Genomic DNA, 18599 nt, shown 5'->3' on the forward strand with positions numbered 1-18599 from the left:
GAAGAGGTGACCCTGATGCATGAGCCACAGATAATAAAGACCAAAAAGAAGTGTTCAGAGCAGAGTGTTATCAGCAATTGAGATATTCAACCAAGTAAGCTAGAAACATTTAGTGACATGCTGCTTCAGAGAAGGAGAATGATGAAGAGGAAGGTGGGAGTGGCCAAATATCTTTCTCCATCTAAGACACAAAATAAAGCAAAGGGGGCAAAGATGGCCCTAGGGCAAGTCCCAAAGAACCAATGAGAGGGGAGGTGATAAAGGGAGGTCTGTTTGCCCCTGGAATAGAGGTCCATGTCCTAGATAGGGCACAAAGGACAGGGGAAAAAGAATACTCTCAGAGGCCTCCTGAGCATCTAGATCCTCAACCTGGAGACCCAGGTGACCAGTCCTCCCCTTTCCATAGGCAGAGGAAATCCCAAACCCAGCACCTGGGAACAGGGACAGGGCGTCCCAGCTCTGGATGGAGAGAATCCTTGGGATTTGGACATCACCTGACTCAAGGTAGAACAGCCCCCTTCATGACAGCAAGAGGGGACAGAAGTGAGCTCAGCCCCAGTGGATCCTAGATCCTAGAGATGAGCAGGGAGGTGGACCCTCCTGCAAGTCCTCCCTCTCTCTGCCTCTTCTCTCCCTTTCAACCTCCCACCCCCACCCCAGCCCTCCTATGCTCCATTCACCCACTCTGCACTCACCTTTTTGCTTCCCTGCTCCCAACCCTCCAATGACTGCCCAAATCCAACGTCCTGATCACCGTGACAGTGGCCTCTGTGACCCAGCCTCTGCCTGCCCTCCGCCTGCCCCATTGCTCACAAGGCTCCGGCCACACTGGCTACCTTCTGTTTCTTAAACACATCGACTGCATTCCTATCTCAGGGCCTTTGCACCTGCTGTTTCCTCTGCTTGCAAAACTCTTCCCCCCAGCTCTTTGCCTCTCACCTGAGGCCTAACCCCTGATATCATCTTCTAGGAGGGGCCTTCCTGGACCACTGATCCAGGGTCGCTCCCACCCCACCCGACCGCCATCGTGTCCACCCTCTTTTGCTCTCCTCACAGCACTGCTGCTCCTCAGATGACCTTATTTTCAGTTTCCAGTTGGCTGTTTAGCATCTGCTCCCCGCCCCAACCCACACCAGAATGTAAGCCTTGTTCACTGTTGTGACCCCAGAGCCTATAACGCACTAAGCAAAAATCAAATGAATGAATGAATGGACGAACGAACGAACTAATGAATGACTCATTATCTCTTTTGTTCGGATTTATTCCTTTGCTCCCTTTTTCTCTTGTGCATGCCTCCATTTCCCCACCCTCCCCATCCCTGCTCGGGCTGAGTGCCTCCTAAGGGCCTGGCCAAGACACAGTGTGGGTTCTGCTCTGAAGACAGGAAAGGGATCTGCTCCCAGGAGAGGGTAGAGGAGGGCTGGTGTCCCAGTCTCCTCTCTGCCTGAGAAAGAAAGGGGCCTGGGAGTGGGCTGTGTGCAGGTACTAGTAAGGAATAATGGTGCTGGCAGCCAGGGGCCCTTGGACACTCCGATGGGACACATGTGGGTGGGATTCTGAGAAGATTTTGATCCCCCTCTCTCCTCCCACCCTCACATCTCCTGCTGGGGGCTCCCGCTGGATGTACCCAGTAGGAAGTCAGAGATCAAGGTTGCAGGAATGAGGCAGACCATGGGGGTCACCCTGGGGTGAGTGCCGGACAAAGGAAGTCAGAGAAAGGATCTGAGGGGAGGCACACCCCAACCCATCATTTCCATTTGCCTTCCAATCACTGACACTTTCTCTATCTTCTGTAAAGTGCTCTGCAAACATCTCAGCAAAAGCACTGGAACGCTGCTTCTCAGCAGATGCTGCCCCCAAGTCCCCCTACATGGAAATTCAAGAACCAAGATGTGTGTCTCAGCTCCTACCTTCCTTTTTCCCTCTGATGACAGGGTGACCTGGACACAGCAACCAAGGGACACACCAACAGGCTGGGCCTCTCCCAAAAAGAAGTCCTCAGGCCCCCAGGAGCTGGCTCCAAGGAATAGGGGCTCCAGAGGGGCTGGTGGGGCCTCTTCTGGCTCCTGGGGGCCACACGCCCACACAGTCAGGGATAAGAGTCTGAGGGGAAAGGAAGGCTGCTCAGCAGACAGCTCCACACTGGGCTCTGAGCTCCGGAAGACTAGTCAGGACTCGAGGACTGAGGGCAGATCTGGGCACAGGATGAGGGCTAAGACAAGGACCAGGAGAGGCCAGTCACTGGGCTGGCCCTGCTTTGTGCCCCTCAGGCCTGATGGGGAGGTCTGGGCTCCTTGGCCAGGTCCACAAGAAGAGCTGCCCCAGGCCGGAGGGGGCTGGTAATGGGCAGGCTGCGGAGGAAGGAGAAGCCAGTGAGTGCAAGGTTTTAGAGCCCGGGGATGGGCAAAGGGCAGGGTGAAGCCCTGTGGGGGCAGCCCTCGCATTCGGTGAGCCCTGGGTCACTCTTCTCCCGGATACTGCCAGGAGGAAAGCCCTGAGACCCTTACTCTGGCCACGCGGAGAGGGGCAGGAAGGTTCCAGGGATGGCCATCAAGTGGCTTGGAAGGACGCCAGGGTCTCTAGCCAGGTGGAGGAGAGATAGGCAGCCCCAACCCAGACCCCACAGAGCACAGGGAGGGACCTCTGGAAGGCTGTTGGAAGGGCTGATGGGGATCTGGCCGAGCAGGGAGATGCACTCGTCCTCTGGGAGCCGGTCCTGCAGACTGACCTGTGTGAGAGGCCAGCTCCGGCATCCAGGCCCAGCACGGGTCTGGCCCACAGCAGTGACCAAAGCTATGCCAGAGACTACATGGGGAGGCTGGAGAGAAGGACACGGATGGTGTGGACGGCCTGCCCAGGGTCTAGAAAAACAGTGGTGCCTTGCTCCCCCAGGGAAACCACACCCGCTCTGCCCCAGGCCCGTCCCCCCGCCTCACCTGACCAGTCGGAGGAGCTGGTCCTTTGACCTGGAGTAGATCTCGAGGGCCAGGCCCTGCAGCATGCCCCGCATCCACCACAAGTCGGCTGGCAGATCAGGCAGCCATGCCACCAACCTGGAGGAAGGGGCGGCAAACGCTTCACTCAGCTAAGCCTGAGCATGTGGCCCGGCCAAGCCCACCTTCCCCACGGGCCCAGAGCAGAGCCAGGGGTCCCTGCACTGGAGGACCTGAGGCACCAGGCCTAAAGGAAGTGGAATAGAGGTGAGAAGCGCCCACCGCAGAGCTGGTTATAACTCCGCGGGGCACAAGCGTGAAGCCCACGGCAGGGAAGGGCAGGGCTCTGGGCCCAGCTCCCCTGCTCATCAGCTGTGTGACCCGGGCAGGTCAGGGGACCTCTCCGAGCTTCAGCTTCCTCGCCAGCCAAAAGGGGACCATCAGTTGCCTGCAGTTCCTAACCTCCTCCCTCTCTCTGTCCCTCCTCCCCTTCCCCAGACCTGCCCTCCTTACTACACAGCCCTCCATCCACTCTCCCGAGCAGCCGGTGACATGCCTGAAATATACATCTGATCATAGCCCTTTCTTGCTCAAAACCCTCCTGTGGCTCCACACCTGGGTCCTGTTGGGTCAGCAGAGGACCAGGTCATCCAATTACGGCAGAGACAGGGCCTGGCTGGGCACCATCTCAGACTCACTGGACACAGCAGGGCCTCCCCTCAGTGTGCTGCCTTCAGCAGAGCCTCTCAACCAGGACCTCAACCAGGCAGACAGGCCACAGCAAAAACATAAGCTAGACCATCACCTCCCTTGTTCTGGACTGTCTGTCTCTATTATTACAACCTACATGTTGAGCATGTAGGTTACCAAAAAAAAAAAAAAAAAAAAAAGCTAAGTCTGAATTTTCCTATGGTCTGAACAGGTTTCTCCATCAGTGCTCATATATGGACTTTTTTTTTTTTAGCTGAAAAGTCCAGACTTTGCCCTTATCCTTTTTGACTTCAACCTGCGGTTTCAATCTAACAGCTCAGCATGAGGAGAATCTGAGTTAGCAGAAAGCTCTCTCCTGGCTTTGGGCCACTGGCAATTACAGCAGCAGGGCTGATCCAGTCATTAACTCAGCGTGGAGCAAAACAGAGAGACCTGTGACTCACTGTCATAGACCTTTTCGGGAATAAAAAATTTTTAAAAAACAGTTCTCCCTATGACACTTCTCTACTGAAACCCTTCGCTGCCTTCCCACCACTGTTGGGATAAAGACCACGCTCCTCATGTGGCTATAGAGCCCTGCCTGTCTAGCCCCCACCAGCCACTGCCACACCGCCTCACCATCTTATTTCCTCTGCCTTCTGCCCCAGGACCTTTGCACATGTCGTTCCATCCCTCTGGAATGCTTTTCCCTTCCTCTTTGCCTGGTGGACTCCTACCCATTCTTCAGATTATAACTCAAAAGTTACCTTCTTTAGGCAGCCTTCCCTGACCAGATAGCCCCTAGGGCGAGCTATCTCAGTTCACGGCCAGTGTAGACCTCTTTTAGGAATCACAGCCAGTATAGACCTCTCTGGGTATCTCTAGGCAGAGGTGTGATTGCACAGGTGAGTGTGTGATGGTTTGTGGGCTGTGAGTTCCACAAGGCCAGGGCCTGGGTCTGAGTCAGGGCTGCCTCCCTATCCCCAGCCAAGGCTTGGCCCCTGGGTAGGACCTCAATATAACTATTGGTGGAATGAATGAACAAACAGTGCCGAGTGATTCATTAATCAGCAAAGTTAGAATGGTTAGTGAGGGCTTAACCACAACCAGTCAGCCCCGGAAGGGCCTTGTTTTATAGAAAAGGAAGCTGAGGCCCAGAGAGGTCAAGAGACCCAGCCCAGGCCACACAGCTAATCAGAACCAGACCAGCCCCCAGAGTTATTTCTCCAGAAACAGCACATTTCCTCTGAGGCTCTAACAGGTAGAGCAAAGGGCCAAAGGTCCTAGAGACAGGTGAGGGGCCAGAGCATTGGCCAGGAGGCCCGTTTCCGATCCCTTGGTCACAGCTGCTACATCATCTCCCCACCAGTCCCATCCTGCAGAAGAGACCCCCCGACACTCCTCTGGGTTGTGCAACCAGCACCAAGCAGCCCGGGGAGGCCAGCCAGGCTCTGCCCACCCAGCGGGCTGGCTGCCCCTCCTGCCCTGGGCACTGGTCTCCACCACAGCCCTGATGGCAAGCCAGGCCCTTCCCAGGACCCCCGGCTGAGCCTTACCTTCTGCTCCGGAAGTAAACGTACTCGAAGGGTAGTGTGTAGGGCAGCAACAAGTAGGTCAGTGCCCGCCCAAGGCCCGACTGGCAGAAGCGTGCCCAGGTGCTAGGGTCCCGCACACATGCCTTCTTCAGTGCTACGAGAGAAGCCGGGGCATGACCACCCACCCCTCCAGCCAGCCCCTCACCATTACCCTTAGGGCAGGTGGCCTGAACCCCTTCCCACCTCACACAGTCCACAAACTATGCCCACTCCCCCACCCCTATCTGCAGAGAAAGAGACAGCATTGATCAAGCCCCTAGTTTGAGCCAGCGGAGGTCTGGGCACTCAGCTTGTGCTCTCTCCTTATTGTCCCCAAACCGGAAGGGCGTGCCCCTTTCACAGATGAGGAGACTGAGGTTCAGAGTAGGGAAGTGACTTGCCTAAAGACCAGGCCAGGAAATGGCAGGGTCCCCAAGACAGACCCAAGGACTCAGGCTCCCCGAGCTCTTTCCACGTCTCCCGCCGCTCTGCAAAGTCCGTTGCACACCCCCCCCCCCGGATGGGCCACGTGCGCCCCCCCGTACCTCCCTTGATGACAGCAACACGTCAGGGTTATTAACAGCAGCAGCTGCAGGAAGGACAACAACCCCTTCCCGAGCCCCCTTCCCCTGAAATGCCCAGGGTACCAAGGACTGGCATCCTGGCAGGGCAGAGCCAGAGCCCAAATCCTCGTCTTCAGACCGTGGCTCAGCCTCCAACCTTGACTCTGGCTAGTGCTGTGGAGAGACAGCCGCTCGGAGGGTTCACAGACGACACAGCACGAAGACCCGCTCCTCGTTCCCCTGCCATGGGTCCCAGGCTGAGTCCCTCCCCTTCCCTGAGCCTACGTTCCCTCCTCTGAAAACTGGGGCTCCTGGCAGTACCCGGCTCCCAGGCAGGTGGGCCGGGATTAAGGGAGGTCTGTAAGGGCCGGTCCGATAACTAACTCCCAGTCCCGGGGCATGCTGGCGGTGGTGGCCCATCACGGAGACGGTTCTCTGGTGCTGCCGTGTGGCCGCAGGGACGCAGCCCCAGCTCCCGAGCTCCAAGCTTGGCCCTCAGGGGCTCGCCACAGATCCAGGCCCATTTCTGCAGGCCCTGTATGGTCTCTGGCACGGAAAGAGGCGCCCTCCCTGTCCCCTTCGCCCACCCACACTGTCCTTGCTCTAACCTCAACCACCATCAGCTCTCCTCCCAGGCTTCCCCCCTCCCCCTGCCCAGCCCGTCCCCTCCCAGCTAGGTGCGGTAAACACCAGACCTACCCTTCAGAGCAGTAGTGAACCCTGAAAAGGAGGGGTTGCCCCTAGTAAGCCGCCCCCCCCAGTGGCTCCCCATCCCTCTCCTGCCGCTTTCAAAGCCACCTGCCTGACCCTCCCAGCCTCTGCCACCCTGCCCCTCAACCACAACACTGCCCCCATCAAACCCAGGGCATTTGCACATGCTGCACCTTCTGCCTGGCCGACTCCTCCTCTCTGGTCTCACTTAGATGCTGTTCAAACCCACATCCCTGTCACCATGACATACGCCTGGACCCTTCTGCTGCTGCAGTTGTGACTTTGGGGTCACTAAGCAGGAGAGCAGACCAAATGGCTCAGAGCGGAACTCCTGCTTGGGCTATTTGTTAGCTGTGTGACTTTGGACAAGTCACTTAACCTCTCGGTGCTATAGTTTCCTCATCCATATAATGGGGACAATTCAGTGCCATCCTCAGAGTACTGGTGGGAGGATGAAATGAGTCCATGTCCACGTGGAGAGTCCAGAACCTTCTGTGTGTGCCTCTCTCACGTCCCTATGTACTTCCTGCCCTTCCCTGGGCCGTGGGTAGAGACCTGGCTTTCTGAGGCACAGATTTGGGTTTGAATCTCCCAACTGCCTCTCCGAGCTTCGGTTTCGTCGTCAGTGAAATGGGGTAAGGAAAACACGTAGGCCCACGGTTGTGGTGCGGAGTGATTGCCACAACAGGTAGAAAGGCCCTAGGACCACACTTGGCACTCAGTAGGTGCTCAATAAAGGAGTCCTATCCTCTTCCGGCCCCTGAGCACCTGCAGGGCAGGGTCTCTGCACGCCCCCCCCCCCGCAGGCCCCTGTGTGCAGGGCATGGGGTAGGTGAGCAAGTGCATGAAAGAAAAGGCAGTACCGGCCTCCATCTCTGGTGAGAGCTGCTCAAAGTCAGGCACATCCTTGACCAGCACACTGGGCACCGCCCAGTTGAGAGACAGGCCCCTCTTCTGGCCTCTGTCATGACCGGCATCCTGGCTCCCATCAGCTGGGGCTGGGGGCTCCCTCGACACCAGCATCCAAAGCACTGGTTCCTTGGTAAGTCCTGGGTCAGTGGAGAGGAGGGATATGACGGGTCAGCACGTCCAGAGCCCCCTGGTGATGGTGACAGCCCCTGGCTCTCCATGCCACCCATCCCCCTCGATCCCCAAACCCAGTTCTGGGGACCTGCTTGCTGCAGGATGTAGCCACGGCTCCTCCTGAATGACCTCTTCCTGCTCTCCCCTGACCCTTCTCTGCTCCCCATCTCCTGTGCACTTTCTAGTGGCTCATCGGAGCCCGGACCCTGAAGACGCAGTCCAAGGTTCAAACCCTGATGTCAACACCTGTTCACTAGGTGATCTAACTGCCCCGTGCCTCAGTTTCCCTCTTTGAGAAAGGAGAAAATGAAAATCTGCTTCATGTGGTTGTTCTGAGAATTAAACAAGACAAACACCTAAAGCTCAAGCCCAGATCTGGGCACGTATTAAGTGCTCTGCAAATTCTTCCTGCTGCTGTATGTTTGGGGTAAACAACATGGGTCTGGAGCCAGATGGCCTGGGTTCCAATTTCAGCTCTACCATGTGAAGAGCATTGGATGACATCCAGACTCTCCAGCTGAGAAGACCTCTGTAGCCCACCCACTGTCCGATGAACACACACACACACGCACACATGCACACACACATGCACACGCACACTCCTGAGGCCATACTGAGTCACGTGCCCCGAGGGTGCTCGCCTCTGTTCCTTTGCTCTCGCTCATCTTCCCTCTGCTTGGAATGCCCTCTTCCTTTCTGTCTTCAACCTTTCCATAGTCTTCATAACTCTTCAAAGCCCAGCTTATCTGTTGCCGCCTCCAGGAAGCCCTCCTTGCCCACCCTCCAGGCCGGGTCAGGTGCCCCCTTCTGAGCATCCCCTCCATCTCCATGGGGAGAGGTCCCCCCACAACAGTCTAAGAGCAGCCCAAGAGCAGGATGCGTGTGTGATCCTCTCTAGGTCTCCAGCCTCCAGCTGAGGCCAAGCATAGAGCAGAAGCTGAGTGAGAGAACGAGTGAGCTGAAGTCCCTAAATGCACAGACACCTGGAAAGCAGGATCTACTTGGATGCCCAGCGACTACGGGGGCTGCCACCTACCACGTCTCTCCAGGAACCTGAGGGCGTCCAGGTAGCCTTGTCTGCAGCTGTCCGCTACTACCTGCCAAAACAGGTCAGAGTAGGATGGGGAAGGCCTGGACCTGCCCCTCGAGCTATGGTCACAGTCCAGAGACTTGTCTTCCACTGGAAGCAATCCCCGCCCAGCCCGCGCTCCCCAAGAACCCCCTCGATGGGCTCAAGGACCCCAGTGCTGGGTGGGGAGGGCCATGGGACTGCAGGCAGGACGGGCTCCTCCCCTAAGACTCCTTGGTGGCCGCTCTTGCTCCAGACACTCCGCTCTCTGGTCTCAGTTCTCTCCTCTGGAAAGTGGGATAAGTAGGCCTGGCCCAGGACACCCGGGACACTGCCTGGTTCCTGTGGGTCAATGCATGGTGGTTGCCTTCGCCCTTTGATGTTTATTTCCAGAACCAGTCTGAGATAGCAGAGGAAATTGGGGGCCCACACCCGCCTGTCTCAGTCAGAGCTCCCCTAGGGGGGGAAAGGCACCTGCAGGTCCAGAAGGCAGCTCTGCCTTCCCTTGCTGTGTGGCCTCAGGATGGCCACTCCACCTTGAGAGCCTCAGCTTCCTAGTCTCTAAGATGGGGCTGAGATTTTCCATCTACCACACAGGTATAGGGAAGATCAGAGTAAATGAACATGATCTTGTTTCATAAATTATAAAACACTACAGAACCGAGGTGCCTAGCTGGTTCAGTTGGTAGAGCAGGGGATTCTTGATCTTGGGGTCATGAGTTTGAGCCCCATGTGTGGCGTAGAATTTACTTAAAGTAAAAAAACAAAACACTACAGAACCATGGAACGAATGAAGGAATAGGGGAGGGCCAGGACATGGTTGGGGTAGAGGAGCAGGTTATGGTGATAAACTATTTGTTGTCAAATTACCCATTTTCCAGAAATACCAAGGGAATAAAACAAGAAATCTAGGTCTATGGTCCCTTTTTGTCTGTCCTTATGCCTCGCCTCCATGGGGATGGTAAATTTGGCCACAGTCTAGGGCAGTGGTTGAGAGCATGGGTCTAGGCTAGCTGAGGATTTGAAGTCTGGCTTTGCTGCTTCCAGGCTGTGTGACTTTGAACAAGTTGCTTAACCTCTCTGAGCCTTGGTGTCCTCCCTTGAGAAACAGAGGGTACTAGCACCTTCTCACAGAGCCTGACCCTGAGGAATACCAGCAGAGGCCTGGCTCACACCCCAGCTCAGCGCGGTTGGTGCTACCATGCCTTGATGTGGGGCCAGTCCTAACTCAACATTCATCCAGGCAGGGGAAGAATAATAAGGACACAACTTGAGCCCCATGTTGTGGGTTCAAGAACGTGGCTGTAAGACTCAGAACATGTGTCCTAACTACCCTGAGGTGGGGGGAGGGTGTGGGGACACAGTCTGACTCACAGGACCCTGGATCATGGCCAAGCCTCTAACACCTTCAAGGTGGGCACCGGGGCCAGACCTACCTCAGGGCTGGGGGGTATGAGGGCGACGAACCCCAGGAAAAAGTTCTTCTTGGAGATCTGGAAACTGGCATTGAAGGCATTCAGCTCATGCATGCTGGCCGAGGTGCTCTGGGGGCAGATGTCCACTGTCCCGTGGAAAGGGGACACAGTGATGGTGGAGGAGGAGTCCGCAAAGGGCAGGTTGTTGCTCAGAGCCCCGTCGATATAGCGCTGCAATTCAGGTGGGCTGCCTGCTCAGGATGCCCTATCCTCTCCCCACACTGCCATGGGGCCACCAGCCGGAAGTGGGCTGCAGCCGGTGACCTCTAGCTGCCCCTGAGCCCCTAGGACCATCTACCCCAGGATGCTCTGAGCACCACCCCCCAGGAGCAGAGGGAGGGCCCTGGCACACAGTAGGAGCTCAGGGAGCACAGTTCCCTCCACCCACACGCCTTTCAGCAGAAGGTACATTGGGCCCTCAGAGCACGGGGCAGGGACTCAGTCATCAAACCCCCAAAGTGCACTTACCTCCCCTCTGAATTCGGGGGGAATTGTCCCACAGTAGAAAGGAAAGTATAGGGTGCAGACCAGAGCCTGGGAAAACAAGTCAGCGGAAACACCATTATTCGCGCTCCTGGTGTTCAGAACCTGTTCTGGGCCCGGTGTCTAAGCCCAGAGCTGCCTGTGAAGTTTGCTGGCATTAGTCTTGTGTTCAGGGGAGGGAAACGAGGCCCAGAGAAGTTGTCATGTCCCAGCCAAATTCTCAAGGTTAAGAAGGTACTTGAATTCAGGCCTGTCATGACACCTGCCCTCCAATTCCTGCTGATGGATCCTTGCTCACTCGAGACTGCTGCTGTGTCCCCCCCCCCTTCCCAAGGGCAAACAGAGGCACCAAGTACCATTTATCCATCACCCAGCAGGCAGGAATTCTTCACCAACAATCCAGGTATGTCTCCCAAAGTGTGTTCCCTGGACACTGATCCAACCAGATGCATCTCAAACAAGAAACCCTGACTTCGGGACGACTGGGTGACTCAGTCAGTGAAGTGTCTGCCTTCAGCTCAGGTCATGATCCCAGGGTCCTGGGATCGAGTCCCGCATCGGGCTCCCTGCTCAGCGGGGAGTCTGCTTCTCCCTCTGCCCCTCCCCCGCCTCGCTCGTGCACGCTCTTTCTCACAAAATAAATAAATAAAATCTTAAAAAAAAAAAAAGAAACCCTGATTTCTTTATCCATTTGGAAAACACTGTCCACTCTTCCCCGTAGAGTCTCTGACAAGTCCAGCAATGAAAAAGATGCTTAACATATTAACATTTGGGGCTCAAGAGTCCTGTCTTGGAAGTGAGGGATGGTGTGGCAGGCAGCTGTCCTGTACATGGTGGGACACAGCAGCATCCTTGGCCTCTACCCACTAGGTGTCAGTACTTTGTGCACACACACACACACAGAATTGTGACAACCAAAAATGCCTCCAATGTTGTCAAATGTCCCTAGGGGGAAAAATCACCCCTGGTTGAGAACCACTGACCTAGGGCTTACCAAACTCATGGAGCATAGAACCTTGACTTGCAGTCTACTTGGAAATATCCCTCCAACCCTCTCTGGGAGATGCAGCACTCATCCTGGCTCTAACCAGTTGGAGATGCAAGCAGGAGCCTCATTCCCACAGATTAATGATAACAGTGACAGCAGCTAATGTTTACTGAGCACCTATTATGTGCCAGGCCCTGTGCTATGTGCCATAGAGGCAAAGATGCTGGGATAACCTTTAGGGTCCCTAACTGGCTTCCTCGAGAGCCCACGGACATCAGCTCGTGCCAAGGGACTGGCTCCTCTCCTGCACACACTGAGAATCCCGATCATCACAGACCCAGAGATAGTCCCCACACTGGGTGCTGGGGTCAGCAAGATGAAGCAGATTCTGCATCACGGACCCCAGTCTGAGTGGAAGGCACAGACCCTGATAAGAACGGGGAGCAGAGCTCCGGGCCTCCCTCCCTGTCTCCCTACCTGCCTGAGCCCTCCCAGGGACCTAATCCCTACTTGGTCCACCTGACCACTCCCAGAGCCTGTCACTGGCCTCCCTCCCTGACCGTGTGGCTGTCACGACCTCCTGTTTTATAACAATACTGGATTGTTTCCTAATCCACTGTGGGCAGGCGCCTCTCTGGAAAAGCAGGGGCCCTGAGTACAGAAGCTGGACTTTGCCCCCTCCCCAGCCATTCCCTTCTGTGTCCAGCCGAGGGGCCTTCCCAAAGCAAGATGGGAGTCTCCGTCCTCACCTTCTGGCCCCTCTGTACTGCTACTCTCTCATTTATAAACAAACCCAAGCCTCAAGTGACACCCCCCCACCTCCCTGAAAGGAGTGTCTGCCTCTGGGAAGCACCTGGAAGTCACCGTAGAGATGGAGCCCACTCACCTGCCACCACATGCTCACCTGGATGACTTCATCGCGGGTTGTGAAGTTGGTGACTATGATGTTGTGGCCATCGGGCCATCGGGTCAGCGAGATGCCCAGCTTCTGGGAGGCCAGGATATGAATGTTGGAAGGCAGGCTGTCCTGCAGCTGCTGCCTAATGTGCTCAATGGGTGCGAAGGCGGGGTGGAAGATGCCCAGGCTCAGCTGCTCCACCTGCTTGACCATGCCCAGGAGACGGGAGCAGCAGAAATCTGTGCGCATGGGGAGAGGAGGGGGTCCTCAGTCACCCAGGGGGCCTGCCCACATCCGTCCAAAAGACTTGACCTCCCTCCCGGGTACCATGGGAATGGACCGTCTTCCCTTCTCCAGCTCAGAATATCTGTCCCCAGCCCTACGTTCAAATGCTCTGTCCACCCTCTGACCTTGGGAACAGCCTCCCCAGCTCTGATCAGTCCTCTGCGAAACGAGAGTAACCATACTCCTCAGGGTTCTTATGAGGCTCCCATGGGATCATGCTGGATGTAAAGGGCGCAGGGCAGAGCGCCGGCACGCCCCTCTCCGCGCCCTCCCTCCGGCGTGGAGCCCGCGCCCCCCCCACGACCCGCCCAGCCCGCGCCGTCCCCCACGCACCGACGGACTTGCCCGCGACGAGGCAGACGGCGTTGAGCGCCCCGGACGAGGAGCCGTAGAAGCGGCGGGCGCCCTGGAGGAGGTGCGGGGCGCGCTCGCTGAGGCAGCGGGTCACGCCCACATGGTAGAGCCCCAGGAAGCCGGCGCCCGAGAAGGACAGGCTCCAGCTGCCCTCGTCCTCGTAGCAGCGCATGGCGGCGGGGCCGGCCCGGGCAGTCCGCGCTGGAGGAGGGAGCTGAAGTGCGGCCCGGATGAAAGGCTCGGGCGGGAACCCGGCCCCGCCCCACGCGCCCCCGCCCCGCCCCACGCTGCGTCCCCCGCCGCCGCAGCCAATGAGGTCCCGGGGCCGCGACGCCCCGCCCCCCAGGTGTGCCAGCTCGCTGGCGCGGGGCGGGGGGGTGTACCCTGGCGTCGCCCGCGCACGCCTGCGGGGGCGTGGATCACGAGCCGCGACTGCGGGTTGACCGGCCCCGGGGGAGTGGCACCGGCTCTCCGCCTGATCGCTGGTAGCAGAAGCATTATTCCCGCCCTCATTTTACAGATGGGGGAACTGACGGGCCCTGAAGGCAAGTGCTAGCCAGGAAGTGGCAGACACCTGGCACAACACCTGGCCTTTGGAGTCAAGCCGAACTTCATTCTGCAACTGTGCTGGTTCAGGTACCAAGGACAGCCAGAGTCAGCTGCCACGAGCCATGTGACTTTGCCCAAACTCCTTACTCTCTCTGGGCTGCAGTTTGCCTGCATACTCTGAGGCCCTTGGATGCGAGGACCCACAGAGCCGTTTCTGCTCTGATCGCTGCTCCTCCGGGGCAGACGCACCATCGACTGGCCAGTCCTGGGGGGTGGGATGACAGCCGGGACAGCAGGCACGGGCACTGTGCTAAGTGCTCTTTGCAGTCACCCTCACAACGCTGTGTGGGTCAGGACCGCTGTGCCTATGTTCATTTAGGGACATTGAGCCCTGGAGAGGCTTAGGGACCCGTATGGCCAGGAAAGACCTCCAAGAAAACGTGCCCACACCCTTAAAACTGGGGCAGTGGTTCTGGAAGTCAAGCAGGCAAAGGGTGAAATTAAGTACCCCAAACAAATTCTTTGAGGCGTCCACAAGGATGTTGCGGAGGAGGAAGAGGGAGGTCATAGGTGACTCTCCCCACCACTACCACCTCCCCAGGAAATGGATGAATAACCACAATGGGACAGTTCATGGAAGGTCAGAGAGCCTCACATGTGATGAGCAGAAGAAGAATGAGGTTTATTGCCTGGCACCATTTATGCAAACATTTAAAAACATTCCTAACGCATTGCTAGGTATTTTTAAATAATATAGTAACAGCCTGAGACATGGATTGGTAGATCACACCATATATATATATATATATGTATATATATATATTAGAGGGTGTGCAATGGGGAGTGGAAGGCAAGGGAAACAGGTGTGTGTGTGGGGGGGGGGTCAGCCAGAATTACACTCAGGCTCAGGACCTCCCTGTACCACTTCCAGACTGAGTAAGGGGCAGACCCATGGAATAGACCCTCCTGGACTCACCTCACTCTGCTCTAGGGAGCAGAGTGCCTGGAGGCCTCTTTCCTTGGAGGTGGGAGCTGGGAAGTCAGGAGAGGCTTTATGGGCAGACCCGTGAAGGCTGACAACCTTCCTTTGCAAGCATTTCCCTCCTACCTGACACTGGGCTAAGTGCTGTCTCATTTTATCTTCACAACAGCCCTGCGAGATAGAGAGTACTACCAACCCCATTTTGCAGATGAAGAAACTGAGACATAAGCCAGGAACCCAAGAAAGCCCAGCCAGGAAGGGTTGAGCTGGCACTCCATGGCCTCCTTGTCACCTTAACAAGAGAGAAGTGTGGGAGCAGGAACTGGAGGTGGGGGTGTCTAAGCTTCAGGCTGGAGGAGTCCATAGGGACCAGGCCAGTGGGCATGAGGTTTCACGACTCTGGGAGTGGAGGTTTCTCTGCAGGAATCAGGGCAGAATAGTGCTTCTGGGAGAATTCTGGAAGACTGACCCTGGAACATTTTCTTATGCCAAAAAAGTAAGAAAGTGTTTGAAAAATGATGAGGACTTTTCCAAAGGATACAGAAGCCAGCTTGTATCATGCAGATTAAGGGACATTCCACTAAATAACCTGCCCCTACTCTTAAAAAAAAAAAAAAAAAGGTTAAGATCATGAAAGATAGGGGCGCCTGGGTGGCTCAGTCGGTTAAGCATCTGCCTTCAGCTCAGGTCATGATCCCAGGGTCCTGGGATCAAGCCCCACGTAGGGCTCCCTGCTCAGTGGAGAGCCTGTTTTCTCCCTCTCCCTCTGCCCCTACCCCCACACATGCTCTCTCTGTCTCTCTCTAAAATAAATAAATACAATTTAAAAAAAAGATCATGAAAGATAAAGAAATGCCCCCTGCCAAAGAAAGCTAAAGAGATGAGACAACTGAGTGCAATGCATGCTCCTGGATTTGACCCTGGCCTGGAGGCAGAAAGAGCCAGGATGGACATGATTGGGACAATTGACAACATTTAATGTGAACTGTGAATTAAATCATAGTGCTGCTTTGATGTTACATTTACCAATTTTAAACATCATACTGTGGATCCACAAGAAAACGTCCTGTTCTTAGGGAATACACTGAGATAGTTAGGGGTAGAGAGGCATGGTGTCTGCACCTAATTTCCAATGGTTCAGAAAAATACCTCTCACTCCCTGTACCTGCGTCTACTTCTCCGTCTGCATCTATATACAGAGAAAGCATATGTGACAAGCGTTACTGATCCAAGACTCCCAGTAAAGGGGACACAAGAGTTCTTTCTTTGCACAAGGCATGTAACATCCTTGAAAATGTGAGAGCATATCAAAATAGAAAGGAAAAAGACAGCAAACAGTTAATTCCTTCTGGTCCGGCTTGTGGGGACCTAGAGGGAGTCTGTCTGCCACCGTTAAGTGGTGAGTCCTGTCCAGCACCAGTGTTTTAGTGGAGACTTCAGATTGGACACATATCGGATCCACGGAGGGTGCAATGGTACCTCCACGGAAAGCCGGTCAGAGAATCTGACCTATGGCCACATCTCCTATTCCACAGATTCTGCAGAGAGAGGTGGTTGCAGAAGCAGTAAATGTCCCCAAAGGGAAGAGAAGTGTAAGAGTGAAGGTGAGGAGACCCCTCCAGTCACTCCCTAGTTGAGTAAGAAGGAAAAGAAGGACGAGGAGGCCAGAGCTGCCCTAGCTGCGAGATGGGGACAGGAACACCAACAAAAAGAAGACAGAAGGGAGGAAGAGGTTTCAGAGCCACGAAGGCCGTTTTAAGCACTGTTCTCTTTTTCTTAAAGGAATGGGGCAGAGGTCTCAGAAAGGGGGGAAAGTTCCAGAACATTGTGTTGCTACTGGCACTTGGGCAATGCTCTCACCTCGTCCTATTTTTAAGAATAGGGGTGATGAGGTCGGCCTCTTGCGAAGCTCCCCTCGGCCACTGGGGGCTTCCCCATACCCCGCAGGCCTCCAGGCCTCCCCTCCCTGGAGAGCCGAGAGCCTGGCGCCACATCTGGCCTGCACATCTGCCAGAGCTAGGTGCTTGGTCTAGGACGAGCCGCGGGGTCCGCCATGGGTTGGGGGCCGCAGAACATGGTCCTGTGGATGCACATCACTGGCACGGTCCCACCGCACATTCAGAAGTCTATTAACAATGACATGATGGTCACCGACGGCAATGGTGTCCTCAGGTTCCCGCAAACGTGTAAACATGGCGATGACTGGAAATCCTGCATTGAGCAACTGTGCGAAGCCACATGGAGTCTGTCTGGCCGTCTGGAGAAAGAATGAGAACAGAACACTAGAGGCTGTTTGCCATGACCCTGAGGACACCTACTGTGGAATCGTTCTCGAAGATGCTGCTTCTCCAAAGTGTATTATGAAACGGAAGAGGTGTTGGGTGAGACTTTATGTGTTCCTCAGCGCTGATGAGCACAATGACTAACTACCTCATTGTCTCAGAAGTTTTCCTGGGAACATGAAGAGCCCTGAGACAGAGTAATAAATGTAATCCAGACAGGCAAGCCCAAAAAAGAATTAAAACATCATAACAAAACACAAGCGAAGTGGTCAGAAGACTGTAACACAAACAAAAATGCTGCTCCACGGGACATACATCAGGCTGAGGCTCTGTCTGTGGAGAAATACACATTCCTAAGATGGGTGATCACTTCTTGGGCAAAACCTGGCTCGTTTCAATGTCGGTTGCCCTCCTAAAGCCACAGCAACAAAAGTAGCAAGAACCTATCTCCCAGGAAGGAACGCAAAGGATGATGAGCACAATGGAAGGAATGTCTAATGCAGCAGAAACAGAATCAGGGTTTTAATTGCCCAGAATGAGCAGTAATATGAAACTGAACTGATACACATACAGTTGGGCATATAGGTTCACACTGTCAATGCAGAAGAGCAACTTACCGAAAAGCTGACATGGCATCTGTTCATAGGGTAAAGACCTGGGGGTTTACAGGTGAGTCAAGGTCATTCTAAATTCAGGGCGATCTGGCTGAGAGTATCCAAACAAAACAACGGAGCCAAACAAGCAAGCAGCAGTAGTCTTCAGCTGCACTCCTTGGAAAGGGCGGTGACAGTCCCAGGGTAATCTTTGGTGCACAGGTGATATTCCGGGTATTACAGCTGGGTCTAGCGAGACATGGAGAATCTGGAATAGCAAGATTGATTACATTTAGAAAGAGGACCTGGCATTTGTTGGGTGCCTGCTAGATGCTGGGGAGGCAGACTTTAGGGTCTGAGACATATGTCTTTTAAAGAGCAACTAAAGGGAACAGATGTTCAACCTGAGATGATTTGGGGAAATGGGTTATATGCCCATCAAGAGTGTAAGAGCTCGCTCATCCATCCCACAGAAGAAGGGACCATTTTGTTGTCTTTTGCTTTAGAGAATAGCACGAAAACCCATAAGACAAACAGGAAGGCCACGTTTGACTTAACATTAAGGATACATTTTTAGGGGTGCCTGGGTGGCTCAGTTGGTTAAGCATCTGCCTTGGGCTCAGGTCATGATCCTGGAGTTCCAGGATTGAGCCCCCCATCGGGGTCCCTGCTCAGTGGAGAGTCTGCTTCTCCCCCTGCTCCTTCTCTTTCTCTCTCAAATAAATACATAAAAATCTTTTGAAAAAAGAATACATTTTTATTTTCTTTTTCATCATGATACATGTACTCTTGAATCCCCATCACCTACTTCACCCACCTTGAGAAGAAATTTTTAAGTATCCCACTGTTTAGACTTTATCCTAATAGATCTGCAGATCAATGTATTGGGATTAAATTATGGTATGATTTACAGAGGAGTGTTAATAACATCTATTGTAACTTTGTGGTCAGAGGTTTTATCTCTCCCTCTTCAGGACTATTCCAGAAGTGGTTGTCGTATACCAGACTAGACCACATGCAGGGTCCTTTTGTTGGGGAGAGAGGAAGGAAGGAAATCACGTAAGCCAGACTATAGACTAGAATGCAA

The 18599-nt window shown here is 54.7% G+C and overlaps 1 protein-coding gene and 1 non-coding gene across 9 annotated transcripts; one reads left to right on the plus strand and one right to left on the minus strand.

Moving 5' to 3' along the window:
* Nucleotides 1–1258: 1258 nt before the first annotated feature.
* PNPLA5 (patatin like domain 5, triacylglycerol lipase) lies at nucleotides 1259–13332 on the minus strand. 8 transcript variants are annotated; one of them, XR_013449358.1, is made up of 10 exons: nucleotides 13086–13332; nucleotides 12456–12706; nucleotides 10567–10632; nucleotides 10056–10269; nucleotides 8591–8647; nucleotides 7335–7520; nucleotides 5180–5312; nucleotides 2937–3053; nucleotides 2729–2818; nucleotides 2254–2351 (listed from the first exon to the last, which is right to left on the minus strand). XR_013449358.1 is itself a non-coding variant. In XM_078076718.1 (9 exons), the coding sequence occupies exons 1-9, from the start codon at nucleotides 13276–13278 to the stop codon at nucleotides 1710–1712; spliced, it is 1593 nt and encodes a 530-aa protein (XP_077932844.1). In that variant the 5' UTR covers nucleotides 13279–13332; the 3' UTR covers nucleotides 1259–1709. The 8 variants fall into 8 exon arrangements, 7 of the variants coding, with proteins under 7 accessions (XP_077932844.1, XP_077932843.1, XP_077932845.1 ...); XM_078076718.1 differs by lacking the exons at nucleotides 2254–2351; nucleotides 2729–2818 and adding an exon at nucleotides 1259–2103 and having other exon boundaries at nucleotides 12474–12706; XM_078076717.1 differs by lacking the exons at nucleotides 2254–2351; nucleotides 2729–2818 and adding an exon at nucleotides 1259–2103.
* Nucleotides 13333–15965: 2633 nt separating this feature from the next.
* On the plus strand, nucleotides 15966–16092 carry LOC118530544 (small nucleolar RNA SNORA56). The gene has a single exon (XR_004914696.1). It is a non-coding gene; the product is annotated as a small nucleolar RNA SNORA56 (small nucleolar RNA).
* The last annotated feature ends 2507 nt before the right edge of the window (nucleotides 16093–18599 follow it).

The sequence above is a fragment of the Halichoerus grypus genome, chromosome 6 (genome assembly GCF_964656455.1).
Source record: "Halichoerus grypus chromosome 6, mHalGry1.hap1.1, whole genome shotgun sequence".
NCBI classification, from domain to species: Eukaryota; Metazoa; Chordata; class Mammalia; order Carnivora; family Phocidae; genus Halichoerus; species Halichoerus grypus.

Excerpts from the sequence above, each read along its gene's own strand:
- PNPLA5 (XM_078076717.1), bottom strand. The coding sequence starts at position 13,278 with ATGCGCTGCTACGAGGACGAGGGCAGCTGGAGCCTGTCCTTCTCGGGC. Across the intron at positions 10,270-10,566 it reads CCCCCGAATTCAGAGGGGAG|CGCTATATCGACGGGGCTCT; the intron begins GTAAGTGCACTT and ends CCTGAATTGCAG. Across the intron at positions 3,054-5,179 it reads GTTTACTTCCGGAGCAGAAG|GTTGGTGGCATGGCTGCCTG; the intron begins GTAAGGCTCAGC and ends CCCTTCCTCCAG.